This window comes from Brassica rapa, chromosome A02, assembly GCF_000309985.2.
Source record: "Brassica rapa cultivar Chiifu-401-42 chromosome A02, CAAS_Brap_v3.01, whole genome shotgun sequence".
In the NCBI taxonomy this organism is placed as follows: domain Eukaryota; kingdom Viridiplantae; phylum Streptophyta; class Magnoliopsida; order Brassicales; family Brassicaceae; genus Brassica; species Brassica rapa.
The window spans coordinates 6,018,528-6,033,479 of NC_024796.2; the positions used below are offsets into that span (position 1 = coordinate 6,018,528).

At 31.3% G+C, this 14,952-nt stretch overlaps 1 protein-coding gene and 1 long non-coding RNA gene across 2 annotated transcripts; one reads left to right on the plus strand and one right to left on the minus strand.

Annotated features, from left to right (window-relative positions):
* The first annotated feature begins 2,631 nt into the window (after nucleotides 1–2,631).
* Nucleotides 2,632–6,130, plus strand: LOC103851711 (AP2-like ethylene-responsive transcription factor AIL5). Its single transcript, XM_009128590.3, has 9 exons — nucleotides 2,632–3,088; nucleotides 3,476–3,875; nucleotides 4,018–4,100; nucleotides 4,306–4,314; nucleotides 4,461–4,549; nucleotides 4,649–4,722; nucleotides 4,814–4,864; nucleotides 4,977–5,053; nucleotides 5,129–6,130. The coding sequence occupies exons 1-9, from the start codon at nucleotides 2,857–2,859 to the stop codon at nucleotides 5,791–5,793; spliced, it is 1,680 nt and encodes a 559-aa protein (XP_009126838.1). The 5' UTR covers nucleotides 2,632–2,856; the 3' UTR covers nucleotides 5,794–6,130.
* A 7,437-nt stretch (nucleotides 6,131–13,567) lies between these two features.
* LOC103851713 lies at nucleotides 13,568–14,603 on the minus strand. Its single transcript, XR_629822.2, has 3 exons — nucleotides 14,229–14,603; nucleotides 14,067–14,116; nucleotides 13,568–13,948 (listed from the first exon to the last, which is right to left on the minus strand). It is a non-coding gene; the product is annotated as an uncharacterized LOC103851713 (long non-coding RNA).
* Nucleotides 14,604–14,952: the final 349 nt, after the last annotated feature.

Genomic DNA, 14,952 nt, shown 5'->3' on the forward strand with positions numbered 1-14,952 from the left:
CTGATGAATCGTAAAAAGCCAGCAGAAGCAACGCTATGAAAGCCGCCGTTCACCGGAAGGGGAGCCCGACACGCGGGAGACAAAGGCCGGCCAAGACGGTGCTATGATAGCCACCCTTGCCGGAGACAAACCCGATACACGGGATCACCGGAAAAGATCCGGTGATGATAGCTTTCTCTCTCTGTGAAAGATAGAGGAGTGAGAATAGAGAGAGAAGAGCCATCTTAGCGCGAGTTGTGTCTTTCTTTTCGTTTTAAGTAAATAAAATAATCAGAGGAAAAAAAAAATGAAATGGTATTGGAGTGGTCAAAGAATGACGAAAAGATTAGGAACTCAGCCAAAGTTTGTAATAATTGGATACAGAACACAGGGGACACGCGTCATCTTTTTGGACCATCACCAATTATTCCACCTTCCTTGCATTAACTTGATGGGTTTTTTTTGTCAACCCAATCTTAACACCATCTCCAATGGCTTACTCTATTTTTTATTTTAAAATAGAGTAACTCTATAATAGAATTTGAGTTTACTCCAATAATACTCTATTTTAGAGTAGAAAATAGAGTGTTGAACAAAAAAAAAAAATTACTCTATATTTGGAGTAAACCTATTTTTCACTCTATTATAGAGTGAGAAATAGAGTACCATTAGAATATTTTTTACTCTAAACTCTACTATTTTAGAGTGAAAAATAGAGTGGGGTTGGAGATGCCCTAATGATCTCAATACTAAAACGAACTTACAAAGTTAATGTAACAATAACAAGTAACAGACAAATCAGAGTTCATACAGATCAACCCGAAATACAGATTAAATACAGATAAAATACATATAGTGTTCAATCTAGTAAAATCAAACCAATTAAAATTAAACCAAATCAAAATAGAAAATAGATTTGAATTTGGTAATCTGAACAAGAAGAATATGTGTAATTTTTTTAAAAGCCGCAATCCAACCGAATTAACCAAAACAACATAATAATAAAAATATATTAGTATACTTATATGTAGACTTTCTAAAAATATGACGATATGTCCAATTTATATCCTTCATTTGTTATCAATAAATCAATATTATTAGTGATGAGAACAAATGAAAAAATGTTAATTTTATATCTAAAATATCACGATATGTCCAATTTATATCCAACTTATGTGACCATGAAAAACATATATACTTTTTAAAATTTCAAATAACATATATGTTGTTTATTTAGGCGAAAATATACACTAACCATCATATCGACTGACATCAACTATTTTTACTAAAGAGAATTTTACGTACACGATATTTTAAAAAAATATTTTTATACAAAAAATATTTTCTACAAAATTATTGTTAATTAATTTTCTTATAAAAAAATAAATAATATAATTATTTAATTAATTTTTCTTATTAAAAACTAATTTTGTAGAAAAATGTAAAACTTTATAAAAATTTATTATTTAGTAAAATTTACAAAATTTAATTAAATAATAAAATTTTAATTTTATATAAGATCTATATTTTAAATGTTTCGATCCTATCACAATACCATTTTTATAAAATATATATATATATATATATTTGTGTTGTATAATTCAAATTTAATATTAGTGTTTTAGTCGTGTTATTCTCGATTAATCATGTAGTCTATGTGTTCATGTAATAAGAAGGTATTCCAAATCGCATGAGAAAATATCATTACACTAATTTTGGATTAAATAAACTAACTCAAAATGATTAAAATATTTAGCTGAGATTACTAAACCTCATTAATCTATCAATTTTTTCATAAGATTTCTAGTTTTGAATTATGTTGATAAAATCACAAATAAGTTGATAAAATCACAAATAATTATCTTCTTATTTTAAATTATTTGGTTTTTCTATGCGTATATGATGAATACTTGATCTTGATAAAGATCAAATTCTATTGATAATGCTCGGTTTTGAAAATAAAATAACATCTGAATTTATTTTGGAAGTGCTTCCCAACTTGCATACATTTAATATATATGTAATAATTAATTATATATTTTCTCAAACATTCACCGTATGTGTATGTTAATACGTAGATCGTTCGTCCTTCCACGACACAAATTTTAAAGAAACACAAAAGAGAAATAAAATAAATGAAAACGACTAAAATTGAAATTTAAAAGATGGAAAGTGACGTGAGATCAGTCGCCGCCCAGTTCATCCCATCAAAAGCTTCCACTTGCCCTTTTGCTGTCTTCCTCTCTCTCTTTGTCTGATTACTATTTTCTTTCCTCTTTACTGTTTTTTTTCTTATAAACATTTTACAGAAATGTGACTCGCTGACTCTTCTGCAGCATACGGTGACAACACTGGGGACTCATTTTCTAATGTTTTATCAGCCTAAAAATATGTACCAATAATCCTTTTATTGGAAACGTTATGTAATGAAGATCGTAATCTTTTTCCTTTTAATTGTAAGATGCGTAAATATAAAGTATGTGTTTTTTATGTAAATGCTCATACATGCGACATTCTAATTAGACTTTATATGATACGTGGTCTCTGCATGTGATTCCTTACCAAAAGATTTATCAAAATAATTAGTTTTAGCTTCCGAATATAGAGCACATAGTCTCGACGCTCGTGCTTTCTCTCTCTTACATTTCCTCACTCGTCTCTCTCATCTTGACCTCTATATCTGTGTCTTGTCCTCTCTCTTTCTCTATCTATCTCTCGAGTCTCAAAACCCTAGAGGGAAGAGTTAAAAAGACGAGAAACCTTCCACTATTCCCAAAGTCGTGAAATCAGCAGAGATAATCTCTTTATTTCTCTCTCTCACCCATCCAAAAAACTTCACGAGTCCCCAAGGAAAGAAAAAAAACTCTATTTCCAAAGATGAAGAACAATAACAACAAATCTTCTTCTAGCTATGATTCTTCTTTGTCTCCTTCTTCTTCATCTTCTTCCCACCAGAACTGGCTCTCATTTTCTCTCTCTAACAACAATAACTTCAACTCTTCCTCAAACCCTAATCTCGCCACCTCCACATCTGATCATCATCATCATCATCATCATCATCCTCACCCTTCTCACGTTTCTCTCTTTCAAGCTTTCTCCACAACTCCAGGTCCTCCCTCTATCTCGATCTAAGTAGGGTTTTGTTTTGTGTTTATTGTCTTTTACAAGTTTGTATGAATTAGGACATACCAACTTTGTGTTCGATTGCACTTAGACCAGTTTCTTACCACCCTTTTTGATTAAATAGAACTCTTTTTACTTATTTAGACGTTTCATATCTAACCTACTCCTTATATTTATCTGTTTTACCTTTTTGTTATGTGTGGATTAGTCAAATCAAATCTGATAATTCCTCCAGTCTATTAGATCTACCTCACAAAAGAAAAAATATTAATACCTATTTTATTTTGTATAGAATCTTTCACTAGATATTGTCCCCTTCAAAGTAAAACATTATTTACGACAATACCCTCTCGTAAATGAAATCAATTTTCAGTTCACCGGCACGATGAGTCACCGGGAGCTTCCAGCAGCGATGCCACAGCGGTTCTTTCCATGTACCCCGGCGGTCCAAAACTCGAGAATTTCCTCGGCGGTGGAGCCACAACGACGACGACAGGAGAAATGCAACAAGGTCAATCTCTTGGCGGCGTTGTCTTCTCTTCTAACGTAGAGCAGCCACGTCATCCTCCGTCGGCCGCCGAGATCTATGACTACGAGCTCAAATCCATAGCTGCTAGCTTCCTCGGGAACTATTCAGGTGGACATTCATCGGAAGTATCTAGCGGACAAAAACAACAACATAACCCTCCAACTGCCACAGAGGCTTCCCCGACGCCAAAGAAGAATGTAGAGAGTTTCGGACAACGTACTTCGATTTATAGAGGGGTCACAAGGTGCGTTTGACCAATTATTTCTGGTCTTTAAATAATGAGACGATAGTCTAACATTCTTCGTACTAAGTATGTGCTTAAATACGTAAATGCATGTCTTTATTGCAATGATGATATTTAACTAACTAGTGAAGTAATGCAACAGGCATAGATGGACTGGAAGATACGAAGCTCATCTATGGGATAACAGTTGCCGAAGAGAAGGCCAAAGCAGAAAAGGAAGACAAGGTACACTTTCGTCTATAATGCGCTAAGTTGATGTTTACTATAATGCGTTTTTTTTTAATATGTACTTTTACTTTTTACCTATGATGGCACGGCCAGAATCTAACGTCGTTTTTAATTTTGTGTGTTTGCATTGCATCTTTGACTTGGAATCATTACCCAACCGTGGGCGATCTGAAATTTGTAATGATTCTTAAATGTTCTGCAGTTTATTTAGGTGAGTTTCATTAAATTCTCATGACTAATTTATTTCGTCATCATATATATACTGCTGTTCACCCTTTTCGATTAAATTCTCTTCTGAAATGTTATCATTCTCATTCAAGTTTATATAAATTTGAAAACATATTTTGTTATGTTCAGGTGGTTATGACAAGGAAGACAAAGCTGCTAGAGCTTATGATCTTGCAGCTCTTAAGTATTGGGGTCCTACAACTACTATGAATTTCTCGGTAAATCTCTCTCTCTCTCTCTTTTTTTTATAGATTTATAGGATTTTCGATATAGTATTATATGTTTTGCTATGTTTCTCAAGAAATACTTGTAATTAGATATCGAATTATGAGCCTGAACTTGAAGAGATGAAACACATGACTCGACAAGAGTTCGTTGCTTCTCTGAGACGGTAACAATTCATTTGAGATATGTTTTTCTTATTATTGTTGAAAGAAAATCAGATATATTTTCTAACCAAATTACATTTTTATTTATTATAGGAAAAGCAGTGGGTTCTCTAGGGGTGCCTCCATGTACAGAGGTGTTACTAGGTCCGTTTAAATTATAATCTGTTGATTTTTTCGTTCTTCATATATATTTAGTTCTATCAATTTAATTGATATATTCATAAAATAATTTGATTTTATTATAACAATAATGCAGACATCATCAGCATGGTCGATGGCAGGCACGAATTGGAAGGGTTGCGGGAAACAAAGACCTTTACCTTGGCACATTCAGTGAGTCCCATTTCAGTATATTCATGAGTCTGATAAAAAAAAAAGGTTGTTGTAGCATCTAACTCGCATCTTCAGGCACTCAAGAGGAGGCTGCAGAGGCTTATGATATAGCGGCTATTAAGTTCCGAGGGCTAAATGCAGTAACCAACTTTGATATCAGCCGCTATGATGTCAAGTCGATCGCTAGCTGTAACCTCCCCGTGGGTGGACTAAACCCTAAACCATCTCCAGTAACCCCAGCACCTGACAAACAAGTTGATATATCTCCATCTGATCCTCCATCTCTGACCACACCATCACTCACCTTCAACGCGGCAACACCGGTTCATGACCATGAAGGAGCCTTTTTCCACACCGGAATACCTATCAAACAAGACCCAGCTGCCCATTACTGGTCCAACGTTTTTGGATTCCCGCCAAACCTGAAAACCGAGACCCGACCAATAGCAACCTTTGGTTCGGACCTTCACAGCACCTCTCCGGGGTTTACTGTTATGCCGGTAATGCAAGACGGAGGAAACAACTTTGGTGGTGGGTTTGTTGAGTCAGAAGGGTATAATAACAATCATTCAGCTGCATCAAGTCCTGTCTCAGCAATTCCTCTGCCCTCAACGGTAGATAACAGTAACGAAGGATATGGTGGGAACATAAATTGGATAAGTAACAACACTTCAAATTCGTACCAAACTGCCAAGTCAAATCTCTCCGTCTTGCAGACTCCGGTTTTTGGATTGGAATGAGCTCTCAAACTTATCTTAGTGAGTACCAAAGAAAAGGTTGTAGGATAATAAAGAACGGCGTTGTTTGAAATGGGATATTCTCTTGTTAGATTATTTAAGTAGTTTTCTTAAAGATATTTTCAAGTTTTTTCACTTTTATGCTTGTCTATTGACCAAGAATTTTGCGGGGATCTGACAGTACTAACTCTTTGTGTTTAATGGCTTTATGGGTTCCTTTTTCTCTTTTCAGAGCTTCTATTTACTTTTTTTTTTTTCACTTTTTTTTTGTGTGGACAACATGAATTATTGAAGGTGGAACGATGTGTATATAAATGAAAAAAAATCGATCTTCAAGTAACTTAAATCTAGTCTGCATGGCATTGTTTCGCCATATTTCTGTGTCATTATAATGTCTCTGAGAATGCGCAACATATTATATAAATGTAAAATATATACATTTGGTAACTAGTAACTTTGTTATCTTATATATGTCTCTGTTTAACGTGAAGTCGGTATACCTCTATGTTCTTAATTCATTCTCCAAATTCAATTACTCATCCAAATAATGACAGTAAAAGGCTTGGAAATTTGATCCATAGCAAATTGTTGCCCTCTCTCAAAACAGAACATAGCTTGTAAGCGAATTGGTATTTTCATTTGATGCTACACTTACACCACTCCATTTTGTTTTAACACACACCTTCGTTTTACAAATAGTTTCTTTTCGTTGTAAAGTTTGCAGACCGTATGTGAGCCTAAAGTTTCTCTTTGAAAGACGTGTCAGAATTTACTTGAATTTGCCATCCTTTTGTACGTCACTATTGTCATCTTAACAATTTGCAAGTCACTGCATACACGTATATATATATATATATGCCAGAGTTAGTTGGGCCATTATCATTGGGTTTTTTCCTATGCAATGACAGTCACATAGTTGAGGGTAAAGCATTTGTCTGATAAAAGTTTTTAGATGGTTGTGGTAATTGAAATGTTTGTTACTATAATATACATACGGTTGATTCACTTAATGTTGTCATTGTGGTCGGAAGACCAATTTCTTGTATTTTAGTAGTTAGAACTAATAACAACTAAATTAACCTTTTGGATTATATTAAGATAATAAGATGTTGTAGGATACTTTTCTTTTTTTGGTGTAAATGTTAAATTTTACTAGAAAGGATGAGCTCAGGTTAAAGCGAGGTTTATATCACATCCGAAGATTCATCACCACAGCTCAAGATATTTCATCATCGCTCATCCTATAAATGTTGTAGGATACTTTTCAACGTACGCTTCCATTTCATTTAGGCTTCTATTGCGTTAACGTTTGTATCTATTTTATATTAACGTGTATATTACCCAATGACCCACGATTTTTAGAATATTAAACAAAATTTAATAGTAAGTTATGTTTTTTTAACACATGTAAGTTATGTTATAATTGTAATTTGTAAATGTCAAGTGCAAACTGAAAATAAATTTCAAAATATATTATAAGAAACAATATACTGCGATATATACGATCATAGCTTCACAATAAGTGAACAGTTATCCGGTCAAAAAAAAAACTCAAAAAAGTGAGCGTCTCACTCTCTGAGAAAAGTTTAATCAATGTTAATTGTAGTCGAATACATTAGAAAATTTATAATCTAGCAAAACTTTGCAAGACACTCAAAAGAAAATATACTACCTCTTCTCCTAGATGCATTTTTGTGTTTTACACATATTAAAACTAAATATAAATACATCATTTTCTTCGTATCTATTTCCATTAATTGACTATTTTTTATAGTTTACCATATTAACTACTAAATATTGCATAAAATGTAAAATATATCTAAAAATATGATCAACATCCAAAATAATAAACAAGTTTATCAACAAAAAAATATTCTATACTTTCAAAACGCGAATCAAAATCTAGTTTTATTTTAAAATATTATTTTTTTAGAAGCTGACGAGGAGTACTGGAGAATATAAATTCAAAATCATAACGTCGCCTCTGTTGATAAATTTGAAGACTATACAGAAATTAACATCTATACTATTAAAAGGGAAGCAATCTTGAAAAATCTATTTATAAAAGGTTGTTAGATCCTTTCACTTGATTATTAATATTTTGGTCTTATCTTAGATTTATATTAACAATATATTACTATATATTTCTTTAACAATGATTTAATCAATTTAATAGGTGATATAACTAGATTTCCTAAATTTTCTAAGATTTACCTTAAATAAAATATTTTAAAATTTTGTGACATGAATAACAAAACAGTTTCTATATTTCTTGAATAAAAAAAATCAAAAATCAAAAATCGAATCAAAACCGAACTAAAACCCTAAAAAGAACTGAATCGAAACCGAACACGTAGCTTTAAACATATCAGTGAACTAACAAACAATAAGTTAATTAATAAAAAAATCCCGCGCTTTTAAGCGCGGATCAAAATCTAGTAAGCCTTTATTTCAAAGGAAAAAAAACACGCTCATGAATTGTGATGTAATTTGATTACGCTTAAAGAGGTTGACCATATCCCCTATATATTATTTGCGAAGCATTGCAACATTTTTTATAGCTACGTGTCATCACTAGAATGATTCTTAGAATTTTTAAAGAAATAGGTTGGTCCATCTAAATATATAATAAGCTTTTTGTTAAACCACAATAAATACATTATTAATGTGCTTCATTATTTCCTTAAATAAGATTACGGAATTGTCTAATGTTGCTAAAGTATATATGACAATTAATGATTTTGAATAATAAAGATTTGATAAAAGTAAGTGTGTATTATAATTATATTTGTTTAATTTTAAGCTATTAAAATAAATTAAAAAATCATAGTAACCATATAATAAAAATTAAAAAAATTATTTATATATTATATTTTGATTTTTTTAAAACGAGTATAAATTACTAAAACTGTTAAAAGTTTCACATTCAAATTTTGTGATCTATGATTTAAATTTTTTGTTATGACATGATACAAATAATTAAAAAATAATATAAGTTGAAAGTCTCATTTAATAAGTATCAAAAATAAAAGATATATAAATATATTTATCATTTTAAATTAAACTATATGCCATATAAAATACATAAATATCTTAATTTTGAAATTTATTTTGAACATTTTTTTGATAAAAATTTTGAAAAAATATTGACAACTTAATTTCTTAAAATATTATAAATTACTTAAACCATTAATCTCACAGTGAAAATTTTGTTATCACTAATTTAGACTTTTTGCTATAATAGATACAAATGATAAAAAAATAAATATGAGCAAAAAACATCATCTAATAAATATTAATATTAAAATATACCATATATATGTTACTATCATTTAAATTTAATTATATATCATATCAAATAGAAAACATATTTTTCGATTTATAAAATTTATTTATATGTTCGCACCAATTTAATTATATAAGTAGTAGATAAAGACTTTTTAGTTATTCAATATAAAATTATTATCTCATAATATATTATAAGCATATAATATATAAAATAATTTATATATATAATGTTCATGCGCAGATCTTAACCTAGTATCCATAGTAAAAACAAAACTACACAACCTAATGTATAATTAAAGTCTCTCACTTTTCTCTAATATTTTCTCTTTTTGTTCTTTTAATAGGCTAAAATCGTTGAACTTAAATTTTCTTTTTTTAAGATTAAAAACGGGATCCAATCATCAATTTTCTGAATCAAAAGTAGAGACCAGCGCCAATCATATTCAATGGTGAGCCAATTTACTGGTTTGGTCCCATCAAATTATTGTCCTAATGCGGTGTAGAGTCCCACCACTTATCATTCGTATATTATCCAGCTTTATTTAATCCCCATGATTAGTGAAAATTCTTTTGAATGTGTTCCACTCTTTTTATCCAAAAATGAACATTTCGAGAAAATATATATTTTCTCAGAACCATAGGGATCTAAGGATTACTTTAAACATTAGTACTGTATCCCGGCCCAGTGGTTTTTGCAACCCTAATTGTAGTAAGCCTCATGCATACATTTTACATAATACTTGCATATTACATAATACTTCTGAAGGATTTGAATATATTTTTTTCTAAGAAGGTAAATATTATTTCATGGAAATGAATGTCGAAGTTTACGAAGAATGATTAATAGAATGTAGAACCTATGGAATTGGTTCCATGAAAATTATGTTAATAACGTAGAAGCAAAAGACAGTCGAAAACTTTATCTATTAGCTTGGTAGCGCGAACATGAGTAGAAGCATCAATACAATATTGACGTATCTGAATGAGAGATCCAAGGACAAAAGTGTAACAACGACGAACTACGCGAGCAAGAATCTAATTCAACATGTGATCTGAACAAAGACCATTCCTCAGAAGCAACACATAGGCCCGCTCAAAGACCGTCCTCTAAGTTTGAGCTGGGACACTCGTTCGATGCCACGATCCAGTCCTAGACAAAATAACAGTAACCACCAAAGCTTAATAGCGCTCGACTTCCAACACCGTAGTCACCCTCCAAGTCGGTTGAATGGAAGGGGCAGTATGATACTGCCAGTATCACCACTTCGAGGCCTCACTCCTTCCTCTTGAAATTCAAGGAGCCATGAAACAGAATTAAACGAAGAGACTCCTTGACCAAAACTTCTAGATCTTCTACTCAAACTCAGAAACCAACAAGAAACACCAAATTCGAAAAGATGAGACTTGAGCTATCCGAAAGTGATTTCGAGAAAGCTCGACATTGAGGGAGAGGACCACACGTCTACGTGCTCCAGCAATAGACCCCGAGACCCATAAACATGAGCCTAACCCATACCAGATTACACCTTCCAGTTAGATGGAAATAACGACTGAGGAAGTCTCACCGACAGTATGCAGAGCATAGCTAAGGAGAAACAAAGCAAAGCAATCTCGGATCCGGAAATAGAGAGAGGAGGAGTCATTGGCTGTCATCATAGCGTTGTTTCAATAGTTACGTATATAAGGATTCGAGTGCTGTGTTGGGAATATTGATCTTGCTAGGAAAGAATCATGATAAAGACTCTTGATTTTACGAGTTACTTACCCATATTATCTAATACATATGCCTCTGTATTTACTACATATCTTATCCCATTTGTACATTAATTCACATTTTAAAATTCTAAATTACAATTTCGACATAAAATTTGAAAATGTTTCATCAAATTAACGGCTCATACTATAAACCCTTAAATTAATATTTCTTTTGATCGACAATACAGCTTACAAACTTGGATTGATCTTAGGCTCTACGCGTTTGTGAAATTCTTTCTCAAAGCTGATTAACAATTGATGTATTTGTATATTGTTATTCTATTTTATATGTATATTTTTGTTGAATGGGAAATCATAACTAAATGTCTAAAAGTGTAAGAAGAGTCTTATAGAGGAGTAGTACTACGTGAAGAAGTACTACACCACATAACAATGAGATTTTTTTCTACAAAGAAAAAGTGTATTGTTTTTAGACATTTAGTTATGATTTCCCATTAAACCAAAATATACATATAAAATAGAATAACAATATACAGATACATCAATTGTTAATCATCTTTGAGAAATTTCAGCTTCCTGCGTAGAAATGGTAAATATTTATTATATTCTTAATAAGTGTGAACACTCTTGAAAATCTTATTTTTGGGAACGGAAGAAATACGTTCAGTGATCTAATATTAGATCCAAGAACCCATCATGTTCCTTTTTCCTTTATATTTTGTTTTCCCATACAAGGAACCCAAAAACACTTATGCTAAATCTCTTTTTATTCTTACAGTGATGCTGAATACAAAGCACTCCACAACCTACTTCTACTCAGTACATTTCATAGTTTGCTCTAACCAATTTCTCAAGGAAGAAATAGTCTCTAATCTTATACAAAGTTCTTTGGAATTTTTTTTCTCACCAAGAATACACAAATTTCTTAATCTACACAAATGGAAAGAGGGGTTTTTATCTAGGTAATGAAACAGAAAAACAACTATGCGTTCCTTCTCCAGGATACATCTTTGGATTCTTAGCCTCCAAATAACTTCTAGTTCAACTCTAGTCTCCAAATCAGCAACTAAGCTTCGTTTTGTGTATCACTTCTTATACTACATACACGACTAGTATTTGAACACTTGAAATAGTTGAATTTTCCGGCTTCTAAAACTCAGTCATTACTGCACAAACAATTACATTAACCTTAACCATAACCTATCAACTAAAATGTGAAATTCATAAACCATCAAACCACCATTCTTAGTTTGTTTATGTCGGTTTTTATATTAGGGACTTGTCGTTTTCATTTCTTTAAACTTCTAGCAGTAAAAATTCTATTTCAAATCAAGCTTTCGCATATCCTTACATAAACTATCTAATTGAATGTATTCTCTTACTCTGTTTATCTAAGAAAATCCATTTATAGTATTTGTCGAAGAAATCACTTGTGCTATGCTTACAAGAAAACACGGTCGTATGGCCAAAACAAAAACATCCCTGATGTTTGGACTGACCGTCTTTATGGGCAGATTAAGATGTTTATATTTTTTGATAGCAACAAAAATGTTAATATATAGCAACATTGTTATTAGTATTACATATAGGGAGAATTTGCGAGATATCTAAGTTTTGGTAGTTTAATTAAGTGCAGGTCAATGATTTTGACATAATTAGGGAAGTAACAAATGTGTTTTCTTTCATCTGGTTATAACCCTCTGTCTTACAAGTAGCAGGTGAAGGGAAAAAATTAAGTCCACGTCGTCCATGTGAAATATGTGTATTTATCGGTGACAAATGATAAAGAGTGATGTTGACACCAACTTATGTGGCCCACAATTTATGTGACATTTGCATAACTTACAAAAGAAAAATGAACCACGTCACTTTAATTTTTTACCACATTAATAAACAGAAATAAAAGAAGATTAATGCATGAAGAATTTAATGTTTACCAGATTGCGTGTATACTATTCTATCTTGGTTACGCATGTACTATTATATCTCACTCAAACCTCTATTGAAAACTATACAAGACACACCACTGATAAATAAAGAAAAGATAATTAGTTATTTGAGTTTAAGATTTATATAGTATGGTTTACTATACCCAAATCTTTACTTAGTAAATCTAAACCTTAGCCAGGAACCTATAAATCCAAATACAATCTATAAATTGTTTTCCAATATTAAACACTTGAAAGCACATTTACTTGAAATAAATAGATTAAGCTAAACCCTAATCAAGAAAATATAAACCCAAATAGAATATATATAATATGGTTTACTATACCCAAGCCTTTACTTAGTAAATCTAAACCCTAAACTCTAATCACTAAACCCTAATTCAAATATAAACCCTAAACCCAAATATAAACGCAAAATCCAAATAGAATGGAACAAAATAAATAACATAGTACATATTGGTGAAACTATAAAATATCTATGATTGCATGAAAGAAGTTAATGCTCACCCCAACCATACCCCCTCACCTTCTAAATACTAAACCTTACATTCTAGTCACTAAACCCTAATCCAAATATACCCTAAACCTAAATAAATAGATTAAGCTAAACCCTAATCAAGGAAGTATAAACCCAAATAGAATGTATATAATATGGTTTACTATACACAAACCTTTACTTAGTAAATCTAAACCCTAGGCAGGAACCTATAAACCCAAATACAATCTATACATTGTTTTCCAATATTTAACACTTGAAATCACATTTACTTGGTTAGCATATTGCATATCTTATATTCCATATAGTCTAAGTAGTATAGTACGAATGTTCCAAATAATCAAATTTTTCCAACACTCGAAAAATGAATTTCATATTACAATCAATCACACAAATTAACAAAGAAGAGACCTATCAAAATTAAAAACATGACATATTATTACTTTTTTAAGGAGTAGTATAGAAATATGTCTCAAATAGTATGGTAACCGTACATAAGTAGCTGTACTTAAAAATATATACTATACTATTCATTTCACCAAATATAGTATAGACGACGAATTCATCTTCTTCAATTCTTCTTTTTTTAGACAGGCTGATACACATTCATTTCGTTCACCACCATATAGAGATCATCTTCATCTCTTCTTTTTTTCCCGACACGATGATGCTTTAACCGATTCGCCGTCGTTGTTCTTCACCTCTAGATCTGTAAAACAAAATCAGAAACGAGAACAGAGTATGTAAACAAAATCATAATTGTGAGAATCAATTGATTTAAGGAAAAAAAAGAGGAAAAAAAAGAATTTTTTTTTGTGTGTGCTTACCGTCTATGCTTTCATCGCTGTCTGTTCTTGTCTGTTCTTCACCACTGGATCTTTAAAACAAAAACAGAAAAAAAACAGAGTATGAAAACAAAAGTATGATTGTGAGAATCAATTGATTTTTAAAAAAAGAAAAAAAATGAAAGAGTTGTTGTGTGTGCTCACCGTCTATGACTTCATTGTTGTCTCTTCTTTAGAACAATTGATTGTTCTTTTGGTGAAGTATTGAAAGAGAAGAATTATGTGACAGTAGAAAATGTATGATTTTTTTGATAATCTGAAGAAGAAAGAGAAACACTGGAAAGAGGTGGTGGAGTAGAGACGTGGAGGTGGTTGTGATGGATTAGAAGATGTGGCTAAAAGTTTTTTATATTTTTTTTAATTATTTTTGTTAGTAGGTTTCACCGGTTGATTGCAAGGGTAATATGGCAATAATCTATAATGTGTACAGTGTATATTGAAAAAACAGGGTTTTTAGTTAGTGGATGAATTATAATTTGTTTGATTGATGTTGGATGCAATTCTCCTTACATATATCTAAATATTAAACTTCTAAAGTATTTGCAGAATGAGTGAAATATAGTGACTAGATTTTCAAACTATGAGCATATATATATTGGTAGATACTCAACGAACATAAAAGCAGGAGAGAGGGTTTGTATATAAATGGTTTAAGATTTTCCAAATATATTTAGTTAAATAATTAAATTCTATTAAAATTTTAGTATTATTGAGTTATATGAGCATATATATTGGTAGATGTTCGACGAACATAGATCCTCATTAATTATTTACGAAGTGCTATAGACTGAATATTATAAATGACAATTTTCTCGAATAGTCATTTTTAAATTTTTGTCACAAAAATTGATTTCAAAAACTAAAATGA